We start from the raw sequence: 22,541 nt of genomic DNA, 5'->3' as shown, positions 1-22,541 counted from the left end.
CGGAATTGTACATAGAAACTCCTATTGCAACTAGCGCTGCAACCACGTTAGAAACCCAAACCGTAAATTTGAAAAAAAAAAATTAAAAAAATAGTATATGAAATAATTCCCCTAATATTTTTCTATATAATTTTCCTAAAAATTTATATTGGTACAGTCCTCCAAAATAATACAACCTATTAGTCACAATATATATAATGAGAAATGCTTAATTAGAAATGCTAAAGGTACACACCACAAGAGATAGCATATATCATTTAATATTAAATCTTATTTATTTTAATTTAATAAATAATATAAAAAATCAACACCATGTCATATTATTATAATATTAGTGCCTTAATAGCAATATCCACATAATATTTTTGAGTTTTGTAAAACACTTAATTCTAGCATCGAAGAATATGCCCCTAATTGACCAAAATGAGCCACTTGCACAACATGACAAGAGAAAAGACAAATCATTATAAAGTGATTTCCTCTTGTATTCTCTTTCTTTCTTTTTTACAAGGAAAAAAAAAATATTTATAGAGCGCATTCGAAAATATATTTGTTTAATTATTATTAAGTATAATACTTACTATTATATAAAACAAAACACATATATAAGTTTATTTCTTCTTAATAAGTTTAATATCATACTAAAGTAATAGTTATCTAATTACTAGTGTCATTATGGTAGTAAGACTTATACTATATAAAGAATTTAGACTTCTGTTTGAGTGGGCCCTAGGTACGGGCCTAGTCTGCTTTAGCCTTAGCCTGCCTTAGCCTAGGGTCGGGTTTACCGACTCTAAACATAGGTAAGCTAGGTTCGTGTCTAGGACTCACACTTTCTAAAGTCCAAAAATAAAAAATAAAAGATTTCATTAGACTTTAATTTAAGTAAAATTAAGTATATTATAGACAATAAATATTTATAGTTTAGTTGGTTGGAATGTATCACACATTACATAATAATGTGAGTTCAATTCTCTTTTTAATATTTTTTTAAAATATTTTTAAAAGTGAGAATCCCAAAATTTAAATTACTCACACTTAAGCCACTTAGAATACAACACAAAAATAATATTAAGATTACTTAATCAATGACATCATTTTCCAACAATCTATGATGAACACGTTTCTTTCTTTTTCTACCAACTACTTTGATCTATTCATCTTTTTTCATTAATAAAAGGGAAAAATAATTGAAGTAAGATGACAAAATATTAGCTTTAATATACTTTAAAGGACAAAGCTATAGCTTACTCAACTCAACAATCACTTAATAATTTCTACATGGAGATCCAACTACAATCTCTCCAATTCCTTTTCTTCTCTTTCATCTTTGTGTTTATGGTAACAAAATTACTCACACAAACCATAACCTCATCACATTCAAAACTCCCTCCAGGACCATGGAAATTACCTATTTTGGGAAACATTCACCAACTTATTTTTACCCCTTTAGTTTATCAAAAACTAAGTGATTTAGCCAAGAAACATGGACCATTGATATACTTAAGAATTGGAGAAATTCCAACCATAGTAATCTCATCACCACAATATGCCAAACAAGTCATGAGAGTCCATGATATGGCTTTTGCATCAAGACCCTCCATTCTTTTTTCGAAAATAATCTTCTATGATTCAACAGATCTTGCTTTTGCTCCATATGGTGATTATTGGAGGCAATTGCGAAAGATTTTCACGCAAGAGCTTTTAAGCGCTACAAGAGTTCAGTCTTTCAAACCCGTTAGAGAGAAAGAGATGTTTAATTTCATAGAATCAATTTCATCTAATGTTGGAAGTGTTATTAATCTCAATAAGAGACTTAACATGTTGATGTATGGTATTATTTCGCGTGCAGCGTGTGGTAGGACAAGAATTCACAACAAAGAGTTCTTGTCCGTGTTGATGGAAGCTACTCAGATATCGTTAGGGTTTACACTTTCGGATTTGTTTCCTTCGGTTAAATTATTTTACCAAATTAGCCGTTCTAGGCCTAAGCTCGAGAGTCTCAAACAAAGGGCAGCCGTGATATTTGAAGAAATCATTCAAGAACACATGGAGAAAAAAACAACAGAGAAAGGTGATGGTGAAGTAATAGATGAAGATTTTGTTGATGTTCTTCTAAGGTTTCATAATAATTGTGATCTTGGATTTTCCTTGACAAGTCAAAACCTTTATGCAATAATCTTTGTAAGTGTTACGTTTTATTATTCATTTACATACATTTTCACATTCACTATAATAATTATCTTATTTTTAGTTAGGAAAATTTCATTATTATGTTTTGACAATTAATTAGCAAAATTTATCTTTTGTCTAAAGATTGTTACTAAATGATTATTTTTTGGGGGAATTTTAAAATTGCTTTAAATTTTGCAAAAAAAATAAAAAAATAAAAATAGGGTACATGAATTTTTCTTTTTACAAAAATACAGAAGGGTATGATTGTAAATATCGCATTTTTGATCTATAATATATAATTTTATGACTAATGTTTTTCATGTTTGTTACTATATGTTATAATTTTACAAACAATATTTACATACTCAATAAAAAATTATTACATGCTATTGAATAATATTTAAATTGTTATTCATATTTTTGTGATTGTAATAAAATTTCCAATTTTGAAAGTCTTTTTATTTTTTTTCTTTTACAACACTGCAAAAAATATTACTTTTAGTACTCACAACAACTTATAACTTAAAGTAGAAAAGTTGTGATTAATTATAAATCATTATTTTTATGTTGTCACTAAAAGGTATTACTTTTAGTTACAATATTTGTTGTGACTGAAACTAAATTAGTAACAAATCGTATCTAAATACTATATTTTAGTAACAAGTAATTTTTTATTGTGACTAAAAGTCACATTTAGCCACAAAAAATTTATATTATGACTAAAAAATTATCACTAAAGATATAATTGTTTTTTATATGCTAGTGTCATTTTATAATGAATGTAAGATAATAGAATCATGCATATTTTTCATCACATTTTTTTGTTTTTTTCTATCTTTTCAATTTTGTGTAATTAATTAATGATAATAAATTTTAGGACATCTTTGCTGCTGGAACTGAAACATCATCTACAACTGTTGAATGGGCAATGTCAGAAATGATGAAAAATCCAACAACAATGAAAAAGGCACAAGAAGAGGTTAGAGAAGTATTTAATAGAAAAGGAATAGTTGATGAGAGTGGACTTGGAGAAATGAAGTACTTAAAATCAGTTGTTAAAGAGTCCATGAGATTACATCCTACTTTTCCTTTGTTATTACCAAGAATAAATCAAGTCAAGTGTGAGATTAATGGTTATGAGATACCTACAAAAACTCAAACCTTAGTTAATGTATGGGCAATTGGAAGAGATCCTGAATATTGGACTGAACCTGAGATTTTTAAACCAGAGAGGTTCTTAGATAATTCTATTGACTTTAAAGGTAACAACTTTGAATTTATTCCATTTGGTGGTGGAAGGAGAATATGTGTTGGCATGTCTTTTGGTCTTATTAGTGTTGAATTTTCTCTTGCTTTGTTGTTATACCATTTTGATTGGATACTTCCTAATGGAATGAAACATCAAGATTTGGACATGATTGAGTCTTTTGGTGGAACCCTTCAAAGAAAAAATAATCTACACTTGATTCCTATTGCTTATCAACCTTCAAGGAATACAAAATAGCAAAATTAATTGTTGTGTAGTTTAACATATAGTTATGTACTACTTTTCATGTGATGTGATAAAATAAAATATTATATTACATATAAAGACTTGTTTAATATTTATTATATCTCTGTCTTATTTATTTATTTATTTATTTTTGAGAATATACATGGTACTATAATTAGATTAGTATTTTTCTTTGTTTTGATTAATTAAAACATAGATTGATTAATTAATTAGTGCATAATAAATAATTACATTTGTTAGTCTTATATTTATTTATTTAAAAAGGAAAACATACATTTCATATGAGACTTGCTAAAGGATACTATTGGTGTTTAGCACCTTCCTTACTGTCATATTGTAATTAAATAGCGAGTCTCATATAACTTTAAAAATAAGTTTTAAGAAAGTGTTTGGCATCACTAGTACCCAATAACAATGCTCATTTCATATTCACCGAAAGAGAAACATTTTAAAGATAAGGAAAAAGAAAGTGGAAAGCCAGAACTTCACTAGCATCAAAGGGAAGGTCCCTACTCTCTACTATGTATTGAAAGTGATATATAACTTAATTATTTTTACAAGTCTTTTACATTTACTTAATAATTAATAATACGCCATACATTGTAAGATATCATATTCAGCTGACTAGAAGTTCTTTTAGTGGAATTTTCAACTTTTAGTGTTCAAATTTATAAAGATCTGTCTTTTGCTTTTCAGAAAAAAGAAAATATATATATAAATATATATATATATATATTTTATGAAGTTTTTTAAAAAGACAAAAAGAAATAAAAATAGGAGAATTTTCAATTATATATGTTATATATAAAATATTAACATAAATAATTAACGCTAATACTCTTTTTTTTATAATCTAAATTTATATAAAATTTGATGTTACCAGTTGTATGGGGGCATTCATGAATTTAATTAGGTGATTTAAAGGTTTTTCTCAACTCTTTAAAATATCTCAAACATTCAAAAAAAACGAACACAATGAGATGCCGAAAAAATAGTAATTAGTTACTAGTTACTAGAATCAAGTCTTCAATAACTAAATTTTCAATAGCGCTATCATACATTTACCTCCAAACACAATTAGTAACTTTTGTTACTAATTTAATCGTAATAAAGAGATGAGAGTTACATAATTATGTGATCATCAAATTAAAATATTTGTAACTCCTATTTTGTGATCATTATCTACACATTTTGTAACTTCATAATAATAATAAAATTAATAATTTATCACACTTCATTATTTAATCAAAATTTTATATTATATAAACTAATATAACAATAAAGAAGTAGATGTAGAGCTTAAAAAATTTAATTGCTACAACATAATAATATGATGATTATTTGAATTAGAGGGCAAAACAAATGAGTGTTATGTTTGCATTGAATTTATTAATATTGCTTACATCAAAACAATTGTGTTTCCTAATATTTTCATTTTAATACAGAAAAATTCATTTATATATATGGAATTGTACTTATTAATACAAAACAAGAATTTTTATTATTATTATGAATAATAAAATAAACAAAAGACTTGAAAGATGTGGCAAACCATGAGCCTCCTGTATAAGTATAGTATAAATAACATACAAAACAAACAAACAATCAAATAATAATACATTAGATCGATTGATTTTGATTAAAACAAAATTAGAATTCAATTAATTTAAAATGTAAAGATATTATAAGTTTAATTTATTTTGTAAGCTTACCAAAAATCACCCCATTTTTCCTGATCACGAGCTAGTTGATTTGCTATTTAATATAGTTTGTAAGAGAGATTTTCTTTTGCGACGTTGCTCGATTCTATATTGTATTCCTCTTGTATTTTTATATAGCCAATAATCAAACTTTTCGCTATAAATAACTATGTATCCCAAAGATATTCCAATTATTAGACCACATCCATATCCCAACATCACAATTTTCCAATCTAATATTATGCGATTGGTATGCTCCTCTCCATGATCACCATCTCGTTGTTGCACCCTCGTGTTGCATGATTTAGACAAAAGAAACCCACATAATTTTAAGTTTCCTTCGTATGAATCATTATTGAATGTTTCGAATTGGTTCCCAAGAGGTATTGGCCCTTCTAATTTGTTATACGAAAGGTCTAAGTATGAAAGTTGTGTCAAATCAGTCATTTCACTTAGAATTTTTCCACTTAAGTCATTCGAAGAAAGATCTAACCTTTTGAGATTACTTAAATCAATCAATGACATTGGAATGGACCCCTTTAATTTAATTTGACTAAAGTTGAGCCCTTTGAGTGATTTTAGCTTTCCAATTGACTCTGGAATCTCTCCTTCGAAATTGTTTCTAGAAAAATCAATTGTTATGAAAATACTTATGATCCTTTCTAGTACACGCTCAAAACCTTTCATTACAACAATTACAGAATCTTGGTAATAACTTTCTCCAATGTGTGTCAAGTTACGACCGCTTGAATATTTGTCCATCATAGCTTTGAAACTTTCAAAAGTCTTTGTTGGTAAAGGACCACTGAATTCATTGCCAGAGAGATCGATGATTTGTAACTTTCAAAAACGAGTTTATGAATTTGAGTAAAGCAGAGCTTTGAGCAGAATTACACAAATGATTAGAAATTATTTGAGAAGTACGCAAATGAAAATGTACAATAAGCAAAAGGAGAAACCAAAAGTAACTCATATTTTCTTTCTTTGTTTTGGTGCTGAAACTAGTTTTTTTGATGTATAATAGTTTGGTGTAATTAATTGAGTTTATTTATTGTAGTAGCTAGTTGTTACATATAGGATACAATTAATTAAGCACTAATCTCCCACTTGATTATTATAACTTTAGTTCCATAAAAATAAATAAATAAAAATAAAAAGCAAGACTTTGAGTCAATGATAGTATTTTGGTAAATGTTTGACTCAATTTAATAAACAAACTAGTCTCCCACTATTATATATTATTATTAAAAGAATACACTCCATTTCTAATATAAGTACACTATAACATTCAAAATTTAGTTATTGGAATTAATATAAGGGGAAGTTTCATTTTGTATCACGTATATTAATACAAAGATAATTTTATTCTTTTATTATTATTAAAGAAAACACACAGAGCTTGAAAGGCATGGCTGATCATGAGCCTCCTTCTCCTTGTAAAATCCAAAAACAAACAAACAAACAATGTATTAGATGATTGGTTAAAATATAACTAATCTAAAATGTAAAAAGATATTGCAATGTCACTAAGCTTACCAAAAGTTACTTCACTTTCTTTGACCACGAGCTAGCTGATTTGATATTTTAGCTTCTTCTTCGTAAACGAGAATTTCTTTTGCGGCGCTGCTCAATCTTTTGTTGTTGTCGTCCTATGATCTTCTTATGTAACCAATAATCAAACCTTTCACCGTAAAGAACTACGTATCCCAAAGATATTCCAATTATTAGACCACATCCATACCCCGCCATCACAATTTTCCAATCTAATATTATGTGATCAGTATGCTCCTCGCCATGATCATCTTCTCGTTTCATCTCCGTGTTACATGATTTAGACAAAGGAAACCCACATAATTTTATGTTTCCTTCGTATGAATCATTGTTGAATGTATCAAATTGGTTTCCACGAGGTATTTGTCCTTCTAATTTGTTGTATGAAAGGTTCAAGTAAGAAAGTTGCGTCAAATCGGCCATTTTGCTTGGAATTTCTCCACTCAAGTCATTCGAAGAGAGATCTAACCCTTCGAGATTACTTAAATTAATCAATGACATCGGAATGGAACCATGTAGTCTATTTTGACTAAAGTTGAGCCCTTTTAGTGATTTTAACTTTCCAATCGACTCTGGAATCTCTCCTTCAAAGTTGTTTCTTGAAAAATCAATTGTTGCGAAAATACTTATGATCTTTTCCAGTTCTCGCTCAAAACCTTTCATTACCACAATTACAGAATCTTGGTAATACATATCTCCAATGTGTGTCAAGTTACGACTGGTTACATATTCCCCCATCATAGCTTTGAAACTTCTAAAATACTTTGTTGGTAGACGACCACTGAATTCATTGTTTGAGATATCCAAAATTTGCAACTTGGGAAAGGGATATTTAATCTTAGGTGCTCCCATGAAGCCATGGAATCTATTTGATTTCAAAACAAGAACTTGAAGCTTTGGAAGCTCTTCCAACCAATAAGGGAATGTAGCAGTTATCTTGTTACTGCCCACATCTAACACTTCTAAGCTTTGACAATTGCGCAAAGAGCGCGGTATGGATCCTTCTAGATGATTTCCACTAAGGTGCAAACTCCTCAAATTAGTTAAATTTTTAAACATGCCTTGAGGGATTTCTCCACTAAAATTATTCTTATGGAAGTCTAGCACGGAGAGAGAGGATAAATTTGCAAGGCATGAAGGAATTTTTCCTTGAATGTTATTATTTGAGATGTCAAGGATTTGCAAGCCACTCAAATTGCAATATGTAGAAGATATTTCTCCATATAGATTATTTTTTGAGATGAAAAAAAAAATCAATGAGGGTGGAACAATTGGAAGATGCCCATGAATCATGTTAGAACGAAGATCTAAGGATTGTAAGTTCTTACATGGAACTTGCTCTACATGTGTGAGGAAGTTGTGAGAAATGTTCAAATCCGACAAACTTGTTCCAATATTATTCCATAGCCATTTAGGAATTCTTCCTTGAATTTGGTTGTGGGAAAGTTGTAAGCGTTGTAGGTTTTTCATGCCTTTTAGAAAATGAGGAAATGCACTAATATTGCAAGAGGCCAAACCCAATCGTTGAAGTTGAGGAAAAGGAATATTATTGGTGAAGTTATTTGAGTGCACAATGAAATTGTTAAAAGAAAGATCAAGACTCTGAAGATTAGTTAACTTTGAAAACTTGCTTAGCTCCACAACACCATCCAAATTGTTGTATGAGAGATCTAGCAATGAAAGATTTTCTTGTTGGAAGATTGAGTTTGGAATCTCGCCCTTCAGTTTATTGGAACCTAAGGAAAGAAATTGAAGAGATTTTGACTTAAAATCTTTAATTGGGCCAGTAAGGTTATTATTAGACAAGGATAAATCACTTAAAAGTGGAAGAGAATATATCCAAGAAGGTATTGGTCCACTGAGCAAGTTATCAGATAAGTGAAGGGATTCTAAATGGGTAGGTAGTGGGGTTTGGGAGGAGTTTGATGTTTTTGAAAATTCTGGAATCTCACCAACGAAATTGTTTCCAGAAAGATCCAAATAAATGAATTGGTGAAGATTGAGATAATGCAATGGGATTTGGCCACCAAAATTGTTGTAACTAAGGCTTAATGAAGTGAGTTGTAGTAATTGAGTTAGGTTGGTCAACATTTCAGAGATTTTGGTGTTGAAAAGATGTAAGTACCAGAGTGGAGTGCTCCAATTAGATGTAGGCATGGAACCAATAACATCATAGTTGTTCCTTAAACTGAGTTGTTGGAGGTTTGGTAAGCGAAAGACATTTTCTGGAAATTTCCCTTGCAATCCACAAAAGTCCAAATAAAGAAGCTCTAAAAAAGATGATATATTGGTGAAAGAAGTAACTAGTTCAACATTAGACATGTTGACATTGAATAGAAAAAGTTCCCTGAGATTTGTGAAGTTTTGAAGCATTCTTTTCATCACATAAGTCTCCAGCTGAATAATATCATCATCACCATATGAATCAACAGTGAGATGAGTGAGTTTAGAGAGATGAGATAATTGGACAGGGATGTAACCGCTAAAATTGGCAGCAGAGAGGCTAAGCTCTGTCAAGTTTGGAAAGGAGGTGCCAAACTCAGATGGAATTGGAGATCCATAGAAATTACTGTAATCAAGGATTAAAGTTTAAAGATGGTGAAGTGAGAAAAGGGTGTTGTTGGAGTGAAGAGGGCCTTTAAGATAGGTATGAGTTAAATCAAGGCCAATGACATGACCAGATTGTTGATCACATGACACTCCATCCCAAAAACAACAATCAGTTCCATTCTTCCAAGAGAGATCTTGAGGAAATTCAATGGAAAATGAGTTGATGAATTGGAGCAAAGCAGAGCTGTCGTAAGTATTACACAAGTGAAAGTGAGGATGATTATTAAAAGGTGAAAAAAGAGATGATGAATGGGTGGTTAATGAATGACTTAGGAATATTAGTACAACAATCCAATAGTAACTCATCATCTTGGATCTCTTATATATATTATTATCTCTGAGCTATAATTATGTAGTTGAGTTTGAGTGTATTTATACTAATTTCATAAATACTACTCATCCATGCATATATGTGCTTATCAATCAATTTTATGCATTTTAGTATAGCAGCCGAGTCTTATATATTTTATTTGAAATTAGTGTAATTTTAAAGTAGGGAAATTTGCGGTAACAATTCTTGTGTGAAATTTAAAATTTCACACAATTTGTTTATGTTTTTGTTTTGTTACTGTAATTATGTACTCTATTCTATTAAATTTTCAATCTATTACTATAAAATATTACAGTCGTATTTTAATTATAATTTTTAAAAGGAGTAAGATTATTATATGCAAAAACACTGTTTATACAAATATGATGAACATTCTTCAACTCATATTTTGGGTTGGAAAATTCTTTGAAGCTTACATATTGGTCCATATAAATTAAAAGCTTATTTTGAGTCATAAGTTGTGGCCACAAATTTTGATAACTCTTTTCGTTCAAACTTTTCAAAGAGTCATATCATTAATTGCTAGTGGTAGCAAAATATAGTTTACAATTCATGGTATTATACATATGAAATATCCCTTTACCTTATATTTTGGGTTAGAAAATTCTTTGTGTGGTGCATATGTAATCAAGCTGGCATCCATGGAAAATGACTTATTTTGCATTGATTATTATAAAATTTAAATTATATATTAGAGATATTTTCAATGAATATTTATTAAATTTAGTTAACTTAAATAATTTTATATTTTCTTAAATTACAATAAATTGGTTATGTTTATAATTATAATAAACATACTAATAATATAAAATACTTTGTATATATATATATTATTTTGTTTTCTATTTATTAAACATACTAATTTAATAAATGCAATAATAATATTCACATATGTTTATTATATCACTTTATATGTCATGTTTATTTTTAATAATTTTAAGTATTGATTTATATTTATATACATTAATGTTTATAATTTTGATATTGTATTTTATTAAAAAAAATCTTATTAAATTATAATAATTCATACTAAAATAAATAATAAACATTTATTTTTTAATAAAAAAATATTTAACTTGTTTATTTTTATAAAACTATTTAATTAAATTTACGAAATTGTTTATTTTAAGCTTTAATAAATATATTTTATTATTTAATTATTAAAATGTATGGTTTCATGTAATAAGTTTTCAAAATGTATAAGTTTTTAAAATAATTTTTTTTTTTTTTGCATATTTTTGTAATTATGTTGTTTTTGTTGTACATTTATAAAAAAAAGTCCTTATTTAATTTTAGTAAGCTTGTGTTCAAAAATTTAATATACACCAAATATATGCGTATAAATTTAAATTTCCCACTAATATTCCTACCATAGATATATCCTATATATATATATAAAAGATATATAATATGGGTGGTACGAGATAGGATGATAGGGTTGCTCTCTATAATCTTTTTTGTCCATACTATCATATGTTTTTTTTGGATTGTTGGAAGGTTATAGTGATTCAAGCATTGTAGAACCAATTAAGGTATGTTTATGATTTATATAAATGCTATAAATAAAATGTGATCTAGTTGAGTTACAATATTGAGGTTCTATTTTAAAATTAATTGATAATGAGAGTATCATATATATATATATATATATATATATATCTATCTATTCTATATAAAGTGTGCCTATATAACTGAATTCTTGGTTTATGAGAAATTCATGGTAACTTTTTATTTATATTTAATAAAATAATAAAATATTATTTATATATAATAAAATAAAAATAAAACAAATCCTAATTTGATTATCAAACGCAATCGTGTAGATAAGAGCAATAACTGCAATAAATTTTACGCCACCACACAAAGCCGTTCCCACTCCCAATCGATTGTAAGCCCTAATAACACACCCAAAATTGTAATCCAATTCATTGGTGGATGCCCATGAAGCCACTCGAACAACAATGGCCTCTTCTAGAACGTCTCAAAATCCCAGTCGATCCACTCGAACAACAATAGCCTCTTCCAGAACGTCTCAAAATCCCATGGTATGTCATTAAGTTTATTGGGTTATTGTTACAAATTCTTGGATTTATATACATATTTAATTTTTAAGGATCAGTCGATATATATACCAAAAGTAAAAAAAAAAAAAAAGTTTAAGGTTCATAGCGTTTGGTTGGCTTGTATTGGTTCTTCATTCTCATTATGGAAAAAAGCTCACTCACCCTCACTTCAGAAAGATTTGGTTCTTTGTCTAGGAAATCAATCACCATTGTAATTACATTTGATTTCGTTACATTTGATTTTGATTTCAAGGTCAATCGTTGTGTTCTTTTGGGGAAATACAAGCGTAAATTGTGAATTAGATGCAAATGATACAAACTTTAATCAAGATCAAACTCAAAGTCAGAAACGAAGTTGAAAAACGATTTATCAACGACGCTTACAATGGAGGTTGTTCATGAAGAATATATTGGAATGGATATTTTCACTTTTCAGAGAAAGGGATCCGATTTTAAACTCCGTTTTCTTTCGCTCACCGCCATTTGGTCTGATGCAATTCTTCAATCTGGATTAAAATATCTATTTAAATATCTGTATTTAAATATCTATTTATGTTATATATTTGTTTTTTAATAAATATATAATGAAGATTAAAATATGGTGTGACAGTCAATAGTCCTGTGATCCGTAAAGGGAAATACCGGGTAAGTTGTACAATCCCACACCGCCTGGGGAAGGTCAAGTGGGATGATTCTGAGACTGTGTAGGTATGGGACTACACAGTTGAAGAGAGCTTAAATGGATTGATTGGTACTACCTATATCAACAGGGTGCATCTTGTTTTTCGGTAGCCCATCTTGAAAGAACTCCACAGTTAAGCGTGCTTGGCCTGGAGCAATTTCAAGGATGGGTGACCTCCTGGGAAGTTTTTCCTGGATGCGTGTGAGTGAGGACAAAGCACGCTGAAAACACTCGTGTTGGTCTGTAGGGTCAATCATCAATCCAGGAAGCAGCCAGAGTGGCGTACTCGTGTATAAGAGCCATTAGTCCGTGGGTGTATGGGCCCAATGGAGGCTTGAAGCGGGGACGTTACAAATGGTATCAAAGCCTTGACCCAGCCGGAAGTGTGGTCGACGAGGACGTCGGACCCCGTAAGGGGGGTGATTGTGACAGTCAATAGTCCCGTGATCCGTAAGGGGAAATACTGGGTAAGCTGTACAATCCCACACCGCCTGGGGAAGGTCAAGTGGGATGATTCTGAGACTGTGTAGGTATGGGACTACACAGTTGAAGAGAGCTTAAATGGATTGATTGGTACTACCTATATCAACAGGGTGCATCTTGTTTTTCGGTAGCCCATCTTGAAAGAACTCCACAGTTAAGCGTGCTTGGCCTGGAGCAATTTCAAGGATGGGTGACCTCCTGGGAAGTTTTTCCTGGATGCGTGTGAGTGAGGACAAAGCACGCTGAAAACACTCGTGTTGGTCTGTAGGGTCAATCATCAATCCAGGAAGCAGCCAGAGTGGCGTACTCGTGTATAAGAGCCATTAGTCCGTGGGTGTATGGGCCCAATGGAGGCTTGAAGCGGGGACGTTACAAATGGTATCAAAGCCTTGACCCAGCCGGAAGTGTGGTCGACGAGGACGTCGGACCCCGTAAGGGGGGTGATTGTGACAGTCAATAGTCCCGTGATCCGTAAGGGGAAATACTGGGTAAGCTGTACAATCCCACACCGCCTGGGGAAGGTCAAGTGGGATGATTCTGAGACTGTGTAGGTATGGGACTACACAGTTGAAGAGAGCTTAAATGGATTGATTGGTACTACCTATATCAACAAGGTGCATCTTGTTTTTCGGTAGCCCATCTTGAAAGAACTCCACAGTTAAGCGTGCTTGGCCTGGAGCAATTTCAAGGATAGGTGACCTCCTGGGAAGTTTTCCCTGGATGCGTGTGAGTGAGGACAAAGCACGCTGAAAACACTCGTGTTGGTCTGTAGGGTCAGTCCCAATCCAGGAAGCAGCCAGAGTGGCGTACTCGTGTATAAGAGCCATTAGTCCGTGGGTGTATGGGCCCAATGGAGGCTTGAAGCGGGGACGTTACATATGGCATATTATATATTAATATGAGATTAATATATATTATGTGTTGAAGGTTGTATTATATTATATATAGTTTAATAATACACATAAAAATTGTAACATATGAGGAGTTACAAATGTGAAATAGATTGTAACCTAAGGATCACAATTGATAAATATGTAATTATGTGAGTTATCACATTTGGGAGTTATGGAATTAATGGGATAAGTTTCTAAGTGTTAGAAACTGTTACAATACTCAATTATATCATTTAAATGGGTATTGGGACGTTGGGAAAATTTTTTACTCGGGAGGAGTTACATTTTGAGTTCTCTGAAAGCAGTTGTTTAATAGTTATTTTTATGTTGTTTTATGGTTGTTTTCGAACATCTGGAACCAGATTTTTGAAACGTTCATAAACGTATATAAATTAATTAAGCATGTTTCTAGCTCTCTTGTCTAACATTTTTATCTCATTAAATACAAATTAATGTGTTCGTAACAGCCATGTAATCAAAGAATTTAATTTTCAAATGTGATCCTCAAAACACTATAAATAGAGGTATTTGGTTTACTTGTAGACAACAACAATTTTCTATCTTCTAAACACTAAGCTAGAAAATATTGAGAGGCTTGTTTATTCCCAAAAGCATTTCCATTCTATTCACTATGTGTTTTTTATAGGGGGAAATAAGCTTTTTGGACAAAGTGCTTAAACCTTGTTCAAGCCTTTGGTGATCCCCCTTTGCTTACTTATGTTCTTCTTCATTCTCTATTTTCTATTTATTTTCTGCTCTCTTCTCCTCTTTATTATATATTCATATATTATATCTCTTCTATATAATATATATACACAATATATTTCTACTATATATCATACATATATATCTCTTTATTATATATATATATATTTTCTTTTATTGCTTTTACATTTATGTGTATATTTTGTTTTGAGTTGTAACTTTGTCCTCATTCTTTCTTTCTCTTTTATTTGTATATTGTGCTTTGGGATTGTAACTTTTATTTAATCTAGTCCTTGTAATTTTTTTATAAAGTTGTAATTTTCTTGGTCTCTTTGTTCATCTTATTGTTATTCTTCTATTGATATCTCATATTTTCCTAACAATCAAAAAGCTTATTGTTTTCAATGGAAGGAGAAACAATCAAGATGATGAACCAAGACTTGGTAAGATTGGACTACTTTGATGGTACCAATTTCACTAGGTGGCAAGACAAGGTGAGGTTCCTCCTAACCACACTCAAGATTGCTCTTATATTCTTGAGTCCACCTTGGAGCCCTTACCCGCACCTACCGACAAGGATACCGATGAGGTCAAGGCACAAAGGAAGAAGAGAGAAGATGACAATCTTCTATGTAGAGGACACATCCTCAACTCACTCTCGGATAGGCTTTATGACCTATACACCGACACTAAAGATGCCAAAGAAATTTGGGATCACCTTCAAAAGAAATTCAAGGCCGAGGAGGAAGGTACCAAGAAATTTTAATTTCTCAATATTTTGATTTAAAATTTCTTGATGGTAAATCTCTTTTACCTCAAATTCATGAGTTACAAGTTATTGTTAATAAATTGAAAGTGCTCAAAATTGAACTTCCCGAGGCATTCCAAGTTAGTGCAATAGTGGCAAAATTGCCACCATCTTGGAAGAATTATAGGAAGAGAATCCTTCAAAAAATGAGGATTACTCTTTGGAAGAAATCCAAAAACATATTCGAATCGAGGAGGAATCGATATGTAGGGATAAGCTTGTGGAGGGGTCTAATGAAGAGACTTCCAAAGCAAATGCAACTTCCAAAGTTCTTAATAAGAATAAGGCAGAAACCAAAAAAGGTAATATCTTGGATCCAAAGTCTAAACCAAACCAATTCAAAGGTGGAAAAGGTCCATGTATTGTGTGTGGCAAACTTAGACACTATGCTAAGGATTGTAAACATAGAAAAAACTTTAAGGGACCCAAAGTAAATGCTATCGAGAAGAATACCATTGCTACTCTTAGTGAGGTGAATTCCGTGCAAGGGATACTCTTGTGAGGGAATGGTGAAATTGTGCACCAATGATGTAACTTTCAATGTTAGCAATAATAAAGCATCTAGTTCCACTTATATGATTGAGCATGATTCTTTATTTTTGTGGCATCTTAAATTAGCTCATATCTGTTACATAGCCACATTTTCTATAGAATAGATATACTTTTTTTCAAAAAATTATTCATAAGAAAAATAAAATAATATTAAAAAAACATGTTAGAGTAACCAATTATTTCTTAGAAAAAGTACAGAGAAATTAGTTCGTATACTATTCTTTAATCTTTTCTTTTTATTTTTACGGTTTAAGTTGCTCCGGTAATTTTTTATGCGAGTTGCTATGTAGATTTAGATTGTAATTTAGGTTGCTTCAGTTGATATATAAATTTCAGTGAAAAAAAAAACCTATTTGAAATGTAAAATTAAAAAAAAAAATCCTAAAAATATATCATTTATTTTACATCACATATTAATACAAAGATGGTTTATTGGATAATTATTATTAAAGAAAATATATATAGAATTTGAAAGACATGATCATATTTGATAGAGCACTAGAGCATACAAAAATAAACAAATACTGATGCATTAGATGAATGACAAGTCACCTCACTTAAAGCAAAATTAAAATATAATTAATCTAACATGTAAAGATACCGCAATTTTAATTTATTTTCTAAATTCCTTAAAAAAATAATTATAAACTTAGGTATCTCAGCTCATCTCACTCTCTTTTCATTCTTCAATTCTATAAATGTTTTCTTTTGATAATGCTTGGGATAACTTTAAGTAAATTCTTTTATCTTTTTTTCTCACTTTACAATTTGTCTTTTACTTGTTAGTGTAGGTTGTGCCAATGCCTGATCTTTCTTTTGGTTCTTCTTGTGGATCTTCTTCGAGATCTTCCTCTGAGTCTTCTTCCTCTAGGTCTTCTTCAGGATCTTTTACAAAATCCTCTTCTTCTGGATCTTCTTCTTCGGAATCCTCTTCTTCTGGGTCTTCTTCTTTGGAATCCTCTTCTTTTGTTTTCAAAGCAAATGGATGATCCAGCAATATTTGAGCAGAAGGTCTTTGATTAGGGTCTCTGGTGAAGCACTTGAGTAAAAAATCTTTAGCAATGGGAGTAAGGCAAGATGGTATAAAAGGTGTTTCAATAGAAATCTTGTTGTACAACTCTTCTTCCCCTAAATTCTCATCCCACGACAGATTTCCAGTTAACATCTCAAGAACAACATACCCAAGAGCCCAAATTTTAGAGGCTTGGTCTTGAGTTTCTTCACACACATTCTCAAGAGACAGATTCTACGGACTACCTGTCACTTCATTTCCACTCTCGAAATCATCATTAATTCTCTTAGAAAGACCAAAATCAGCAATCTTGGCAACCAAACCATCCACGCCATAAGGATTATCATCACAATGAATCAGTAAAATGTTGGATGGTTTTAGGTTGCAGTGGACAAAACTCTTTTGGTGTATGAACTCCAACCCTTTAAGAATAGAGCGAGTATGTGCTCTTGCTTGAGGCTCACGCAACCTAACTCTTGTTCTCTCGATGAAATCACTCAGTGATCCACCTAAGACATTTTTATAAAACAGGTTATAACTGACTCTGCCATAGTTTCCACCATCATGATCTTTGGAAAAGGTATAATCGTGGCCGTAGAACTTAAGGATGTGAGGATTCGACCCCAGAGATGTATAAACAAACTCTTCCTTTTCCATTATGAGCTCAGCGTAATAGGAACCATAATGAGCAGATTTTATGACCAAAAGTGATGAGTAGTCTTTGAATTGTAGTGGTTTAGAATCAGCTTTGCCGGGGATAATCGCTTCGAAAACAGAATCAGAAGTTCCAACTCTGAACAACCTACCCCTCATCCATCCCCATCTTCCATGTCTTCTTTGTATCATTTTTAACAAATTCTTTTTTTCTTTTTCTCTTCCACTCTTCTTCTTAATCATTTTCTACAAATTCACATTTTTTTTACAAAGCTTAAGCGAGTCTGTATCTACAATACTCACGTTATTTTTATTTTTTTCAACAACACTAAGTCTATATATATAATGAAAACACTATCTTAAGTAAAATAGGAAAGGTACAATTTAAATTTAAATATATATAATTTTATACTTGGTAGCAAATTTGAGATTTTTTTTATAGTAATTTATTATTAGTTAGCAGATTTTTCTTTCAATTATATTATAAGATATTTGTAGTTTTTGGTTTTAATAATTAGTTTATTGTTTCTTATAAAAAAATAAATATGTTGTGTTTCGGTATGATTTTCATGTGGGACTATATTTGTAATTAAGTCCAAAATATTTAAGTCTATATTACATAATTACACTACTTTTAAAGTATGGTAACACAATTTCCAACAACAAAATGTACATGGAATGAATAGTTAGATTTGTAGTGAAATCGATAATATAGTATAACATAAGGTAAATATTCATTTTATACTCTGGATTTTGTCAAAATATATACTTGGTACTCTTTATTTTAATAATAATTAATTAGTACCTCTTATTTACAAAAATTAGATATTTAGTATCTTATGGGTATAAAATTTTAAAACTTCCAAATACATACTGAGTTCGCGAAAGTTTCTTACTTGGGTTCGTGAAGAACTAATTAACCTTCATCGCACGACCAGAGCCATAAAACCTAGAATCTACAACTCGAGAACTCATCTTCTTCCTCGGTCTTATGACCGAAGCTGCTTAATGAACCCGACCCTGATTTCTAAGACAGGGCAGACCTAGACATTTTATGGACGATAAGATTTAAAAAAGAGTAATTTGCGGCTAAACTCTCTGAACTCTCAATTCACTTACAATTAACCTTCTAAGAAAAGATGCCTCATAACATACGACAAACTCAACATATATAGTAGATGATATGATTAAAGTCTATTTAACACTTTATCTAAGAAATAGCAGCACCAATAAAAGTGAAAATATAGCCAGAAGTTGACTTTAAATCATCTACATAACCACCAAAATCTGAATCTGAATAACCAACAACTTGGAGATTGTCGACATGCTTATACACAAACATAAAACTCTTTGTTCTTTGCAAATATCTCAAAAACTTTCTTGGCTGCAACCCAATGATCATGGCCAGGATCAGATAAATATCTCCTAAGAACATTAACCGTGAAAGCAATATTAGGTCTAGTGCAAACCTAAGCATACATCAAACTCCCTACTGCACTTGCATATGGGATATTCTTCATTGATTCTCTTTTTAAGTCGTTCTTAGGACAATGTTGCTTAGTAAATTTGTCCCTTTCAGAATAGGAACGAAACCAGCTTTACACAAATCCATGTTATACCTTTTGAGCACACGATTAATGTAAGCTTCTTGAGATAAGCCAAGAACTTTTCGATTCCTGTCACGATGGATCTCAATCCCCAAAACATAGAATGCCTCTCCAAGATCTTTCATATCAAAATTGGAAGACAATAAAATTTTTTGGTCTCATTTAGTAATGACAAATCACTGCTGGCAAGTAAAATATCGTCTACATAAAGAACAAGAAAAATATGATAACTCCCACTGATCTTCATATAAATACACTAGTCAAACTTGTTCTCGATGAAACCCAACAGTGTCACAACCTTATCAAACTTCAATTTGCAAACTAAATTATCATTTCTATTTTCCTCGAAGCCTTTAGGTTGAGACATATAAACTTGCTCACTCAATTCTCCATTCAGAACAATAGTTTTAACAATTATTTGATGCAACTCTGAATCAGAGTGCACAACTAAATCCATAATAATTCTGAATGAATCTTTAGTGGAAACAGGTGAGAAAATTTTGAGTGTAATCAATACCTTCTCTTTGAGTAAAGCCTTTAGCCACTAAACACGCTTTAAACCTTTCAATTTGTCCCTTTTTATCCCTTTTAGCCTTTAAAATCCACTTACAACCTATTGGTTTAAAACCATCAGGTAATAGAACAAACTCCCATACATTATTTTTGTCCATGAACTTAAACTCATCATCCATAGCTTCTATCCATTTTGAAGAATGTGGACAATTAGGTGCTTCACTATAAGTGAGAGGTTCCACAAAATGAGCAAGATCACATTCACCTTCTCCAAGGTAAATAAAATTGTCATGACACTTTGTTGACTTCTTTTGTCTCTGAGATCTCCATAGAGGAGGTACTTCTGGAATAACCTCTATTTGTTGATCATCATTTTGAATGACATATTCCGCAATTGGATTCCTCTGACCCTCATCAACAACAAAACCTTCTTCAATAATAGGTTCCTCATCAATAATAGGACCCTCGTCATCTTAGATATTAGGAGCAATATATTCATCAGTAATGGGAGTGTTATCAACTAGAGTAAGAATAAGACTGCTATTATCATCATCTCTTGAAAAAGACATAGGAATAAAAATTCCTTTAGATAACTCCCCCGTTTCAAGAGATGTTGAAGGAATATTTTCAGCAACATTAAATTCTAAAAATTTAGCAGTCTGCGATTCAACAATTCGCGTACCACGAGTAGGACAGTAAAAGCGAAAGCCTTTTGATCGCATTGGATAACCAATGAAATAACAACAAACTGTAGTCGGATCTAATGTTTCAAATTAGGAACATAAATCCTTACTTCAGCTGGACAACCCCATACACGAAGATGATTCAGACTAGGCTTTCGCCCAGTCCACAACTCAAAAGGGGTCTTGGGAACAGATTTACTGGGAACACGATTTAAAATATAAGTTGCAGTCATAAGTGCTTTACCCCATAAAAACTCTGGAAGATTTGTTCTACTCATCATGCTTCTCACCATATCCATGAGAGTGTGATTTCTCCTTTCAACAACGCCATTTTGCTCAGTGAACCTGACATATTGTATTGAGAAACTACACAATTTTCTGGAAAATATTCAGCAAAAGGCCTCATGTGTTGTTTAGATTCTTTATAACAACCAGAATATTCTCCTCCGCGATCAAAATGAACAAATTTTATGACTCTGCCCAATTATTTCTCAAGAACATTTCGAAAGATTTTGAATTTATCAAAAGCGTCCGATTTTTCTTTAATTAAATAGGTGAATCCATAACGAGAAAAATCATCGATAAAAGTGATAAAATACTTGTTTCTGCACAATGTGGTGGAATAAGGACCACTGATGTCAGTGTGGATAATTTCCAATAAAGATTGACTGCGGTTTGCAGTCTTCTTTCTTGTTTTAGTCAATTTTCCACGAGTACAATCAACACAAGTATTCCAACCAGAAACATCAACAGGAGGAAGAATTTTAGCTAGAAGGAATCGATCAATTCTTTCTTTATAAATATGACCCGATCTATCGTGCCATAATAATAAGGATGTTATCTTAATATAAGATTTCTTATCCACAATATTCACAATATTGAAAAAAGGAAGCTAAGGAAGTCAATTATAATTTGAAAAGAATATCAGAGTAAAAACAATTTCCAATTATTTGGAGTCAAACATAATGTTAACACTATAATTGGTAAAACGAAAAGAAAATCATTGTTTAACTAAACGCGGAAGCGAAACTGAATCAAGAAAGTACTGTTCAAAACAATCTGAACACTAAACTGTAATTCAAGAATAAATGTGGCAACATAGATGACATCATCTCCAATATAAGTGCCCACTGTAAGCATTGACTCCCTCTCACTTAGCTTTCTGAGATCCCTTAGCCCCTGGTTGTGGTTGCTTATTTTCATATTTTCTTTATCCTTTGTTGGGCTTGAGTTGAGAACCATAGTGAGAAGATGTATGAAAAGCTCGATGAATGATGTAAGAGTCAGGAAGAGAAATATTATGATCTTTCAACTTGTACTGAACTTTAGTAATTTTGAAAATGAAACCTCTCACTCCTTTGATTTATCATACTGAATAATTGTCATAGCATCCAAAAGATGTCCAACTGCAGTGATTTCACTAGTGTTAAATAGTTTTCCACTTCTTTGAAATATTCATTAGCATTTGTGGTGTTTGGAAAACCACCAAAAGATGTTCAGGAATTAAACGGTTCATAGCAATGAGACTAAGATGATTTGAATTTTTCCAATGTGCATGAAGAATTTTTTGGCAACAATTCTGATATTAGAATAAGATCAGCAGATTTTTCTTCTCGAAGGCATAAGTCCAAATCTATTATGCCTAAAGTAATTTTCACATCTCGTTTTCATGTCTTAAAGTTGGAAGCATTCAGAATTCAGATGAAAAGGTTATTGTTGTTCGTAGAAAGGAGACCGCAAAATTCAAAAAATTAAAACTTGAATAAGCAATATGAGCAATGCATTAGAAAATATTGTAGAGTCAACTGGTCATTATAAACTCCCCTTTAGGGTGAGAATATAACACACACATGATCTACCTTCATGAAGTTAACAACAAAGAAAAAATACATATCATTTAAAAATTTTATTACCTTTGGGCAAATAAATTTCTTAAAAATATGTATTAATTCAAACAAAAAATAATAATAAATTTATATATTTAAATTATTACCTTTGAGCAAATA

At 31.2% G+C, this 22,541-nt stretch overlaps 3 protein-coding genes across 3 annotated transcripts; 1 reads left to right on the top strand and 2 right to left on the bottom strand.

Annotated features, from left to right (window-relative positions):
• The first annotated feature begins 1,193 nt into the window (after nucleotides 1–1,193).
• LOC115724614 (cytochrome P450 71D9) lies at nucleotides 1,194–3,786 on the top strand. Its single transcript, XM_030653938.2, has 2 exons — nucleotides 1,194–2,184; nucleotides 3,053–3,786. Exons 1-2 carry the CDS (start codon nucleotides 1,282–1,284, stop codon nucleotides 3,677–3,679), a joined length of 1,530 nt encoding a protein of 509 aa, XP_030509798.2. The 5' UTR covers nucleotides 1,194–1,281; the 3' UTR covers nucleotides 3,680–3,786.
• A 2,811-nt stretch (nucleotides 3,787–6,597) lies between these two features.
• On the bottom strand, nucleotides 6,598–9,896 carry LOC115725205 (receptor-like protein 35). The gene is made up of 2 exons (XM_030654643.2): nucleotides 6,925–9,896; nucleotides 6,598–6,821 (listed from the first exon to the last, which is right to left on the bottom strand). The coding sequence occupies exon 1, from the start codon at nucleotides 9,319–9,321 to the stop codon at nucleotides 6,973–6,975; it is 2,349 nt and encodes a 782-aa protein (XP_030510503.2). The 5' UTR covers nucleotides 9,322–9,896; the 3' UTR covers nucleotides 6,598–6,821; nucleotides 6,925–6,972.
• Nucleotides 9,897–17,312: 7,416 nt separating this feature from the next.
• On the bottom strand, nucleotides 17,313–17,924 carry LOC133038981 (mitogen-activated protein kinase kinase kinase 20-like). Its single transcript, XM_061117710.1, has one exon. The coding sequence runs from the start codon at nucleotides 17,922–17,924 to the stop codon at nucleotides 17,313–17,315; it is 612 nt and encodes a 203-aa protein (XP_060973693.1).
• Nucleotides 17,925–22,541: the final 4,617 nt, after the last annotated feature.

This window comes from Cannabis sativa, chromosome 6 (genome assembly GCF_029168945.1).
Source record: "Cannabis sativa cultivar Pink pepper isolate KNU-18-1 chromosome 6, ASM2916894v1, whole genome shotgun sequence".
Taxonomy (NCBI): Eukaryota; Viridiplantae; Streptophyta; class Magnoliopsida; order Rosales; family Cannabaceae; genus Cannabis; species Cannabis sativa.
Note: the sequence above shows the minus strand (reverse complement) of the source record. Positions and strands in the feature narration are given on the sequence as shown.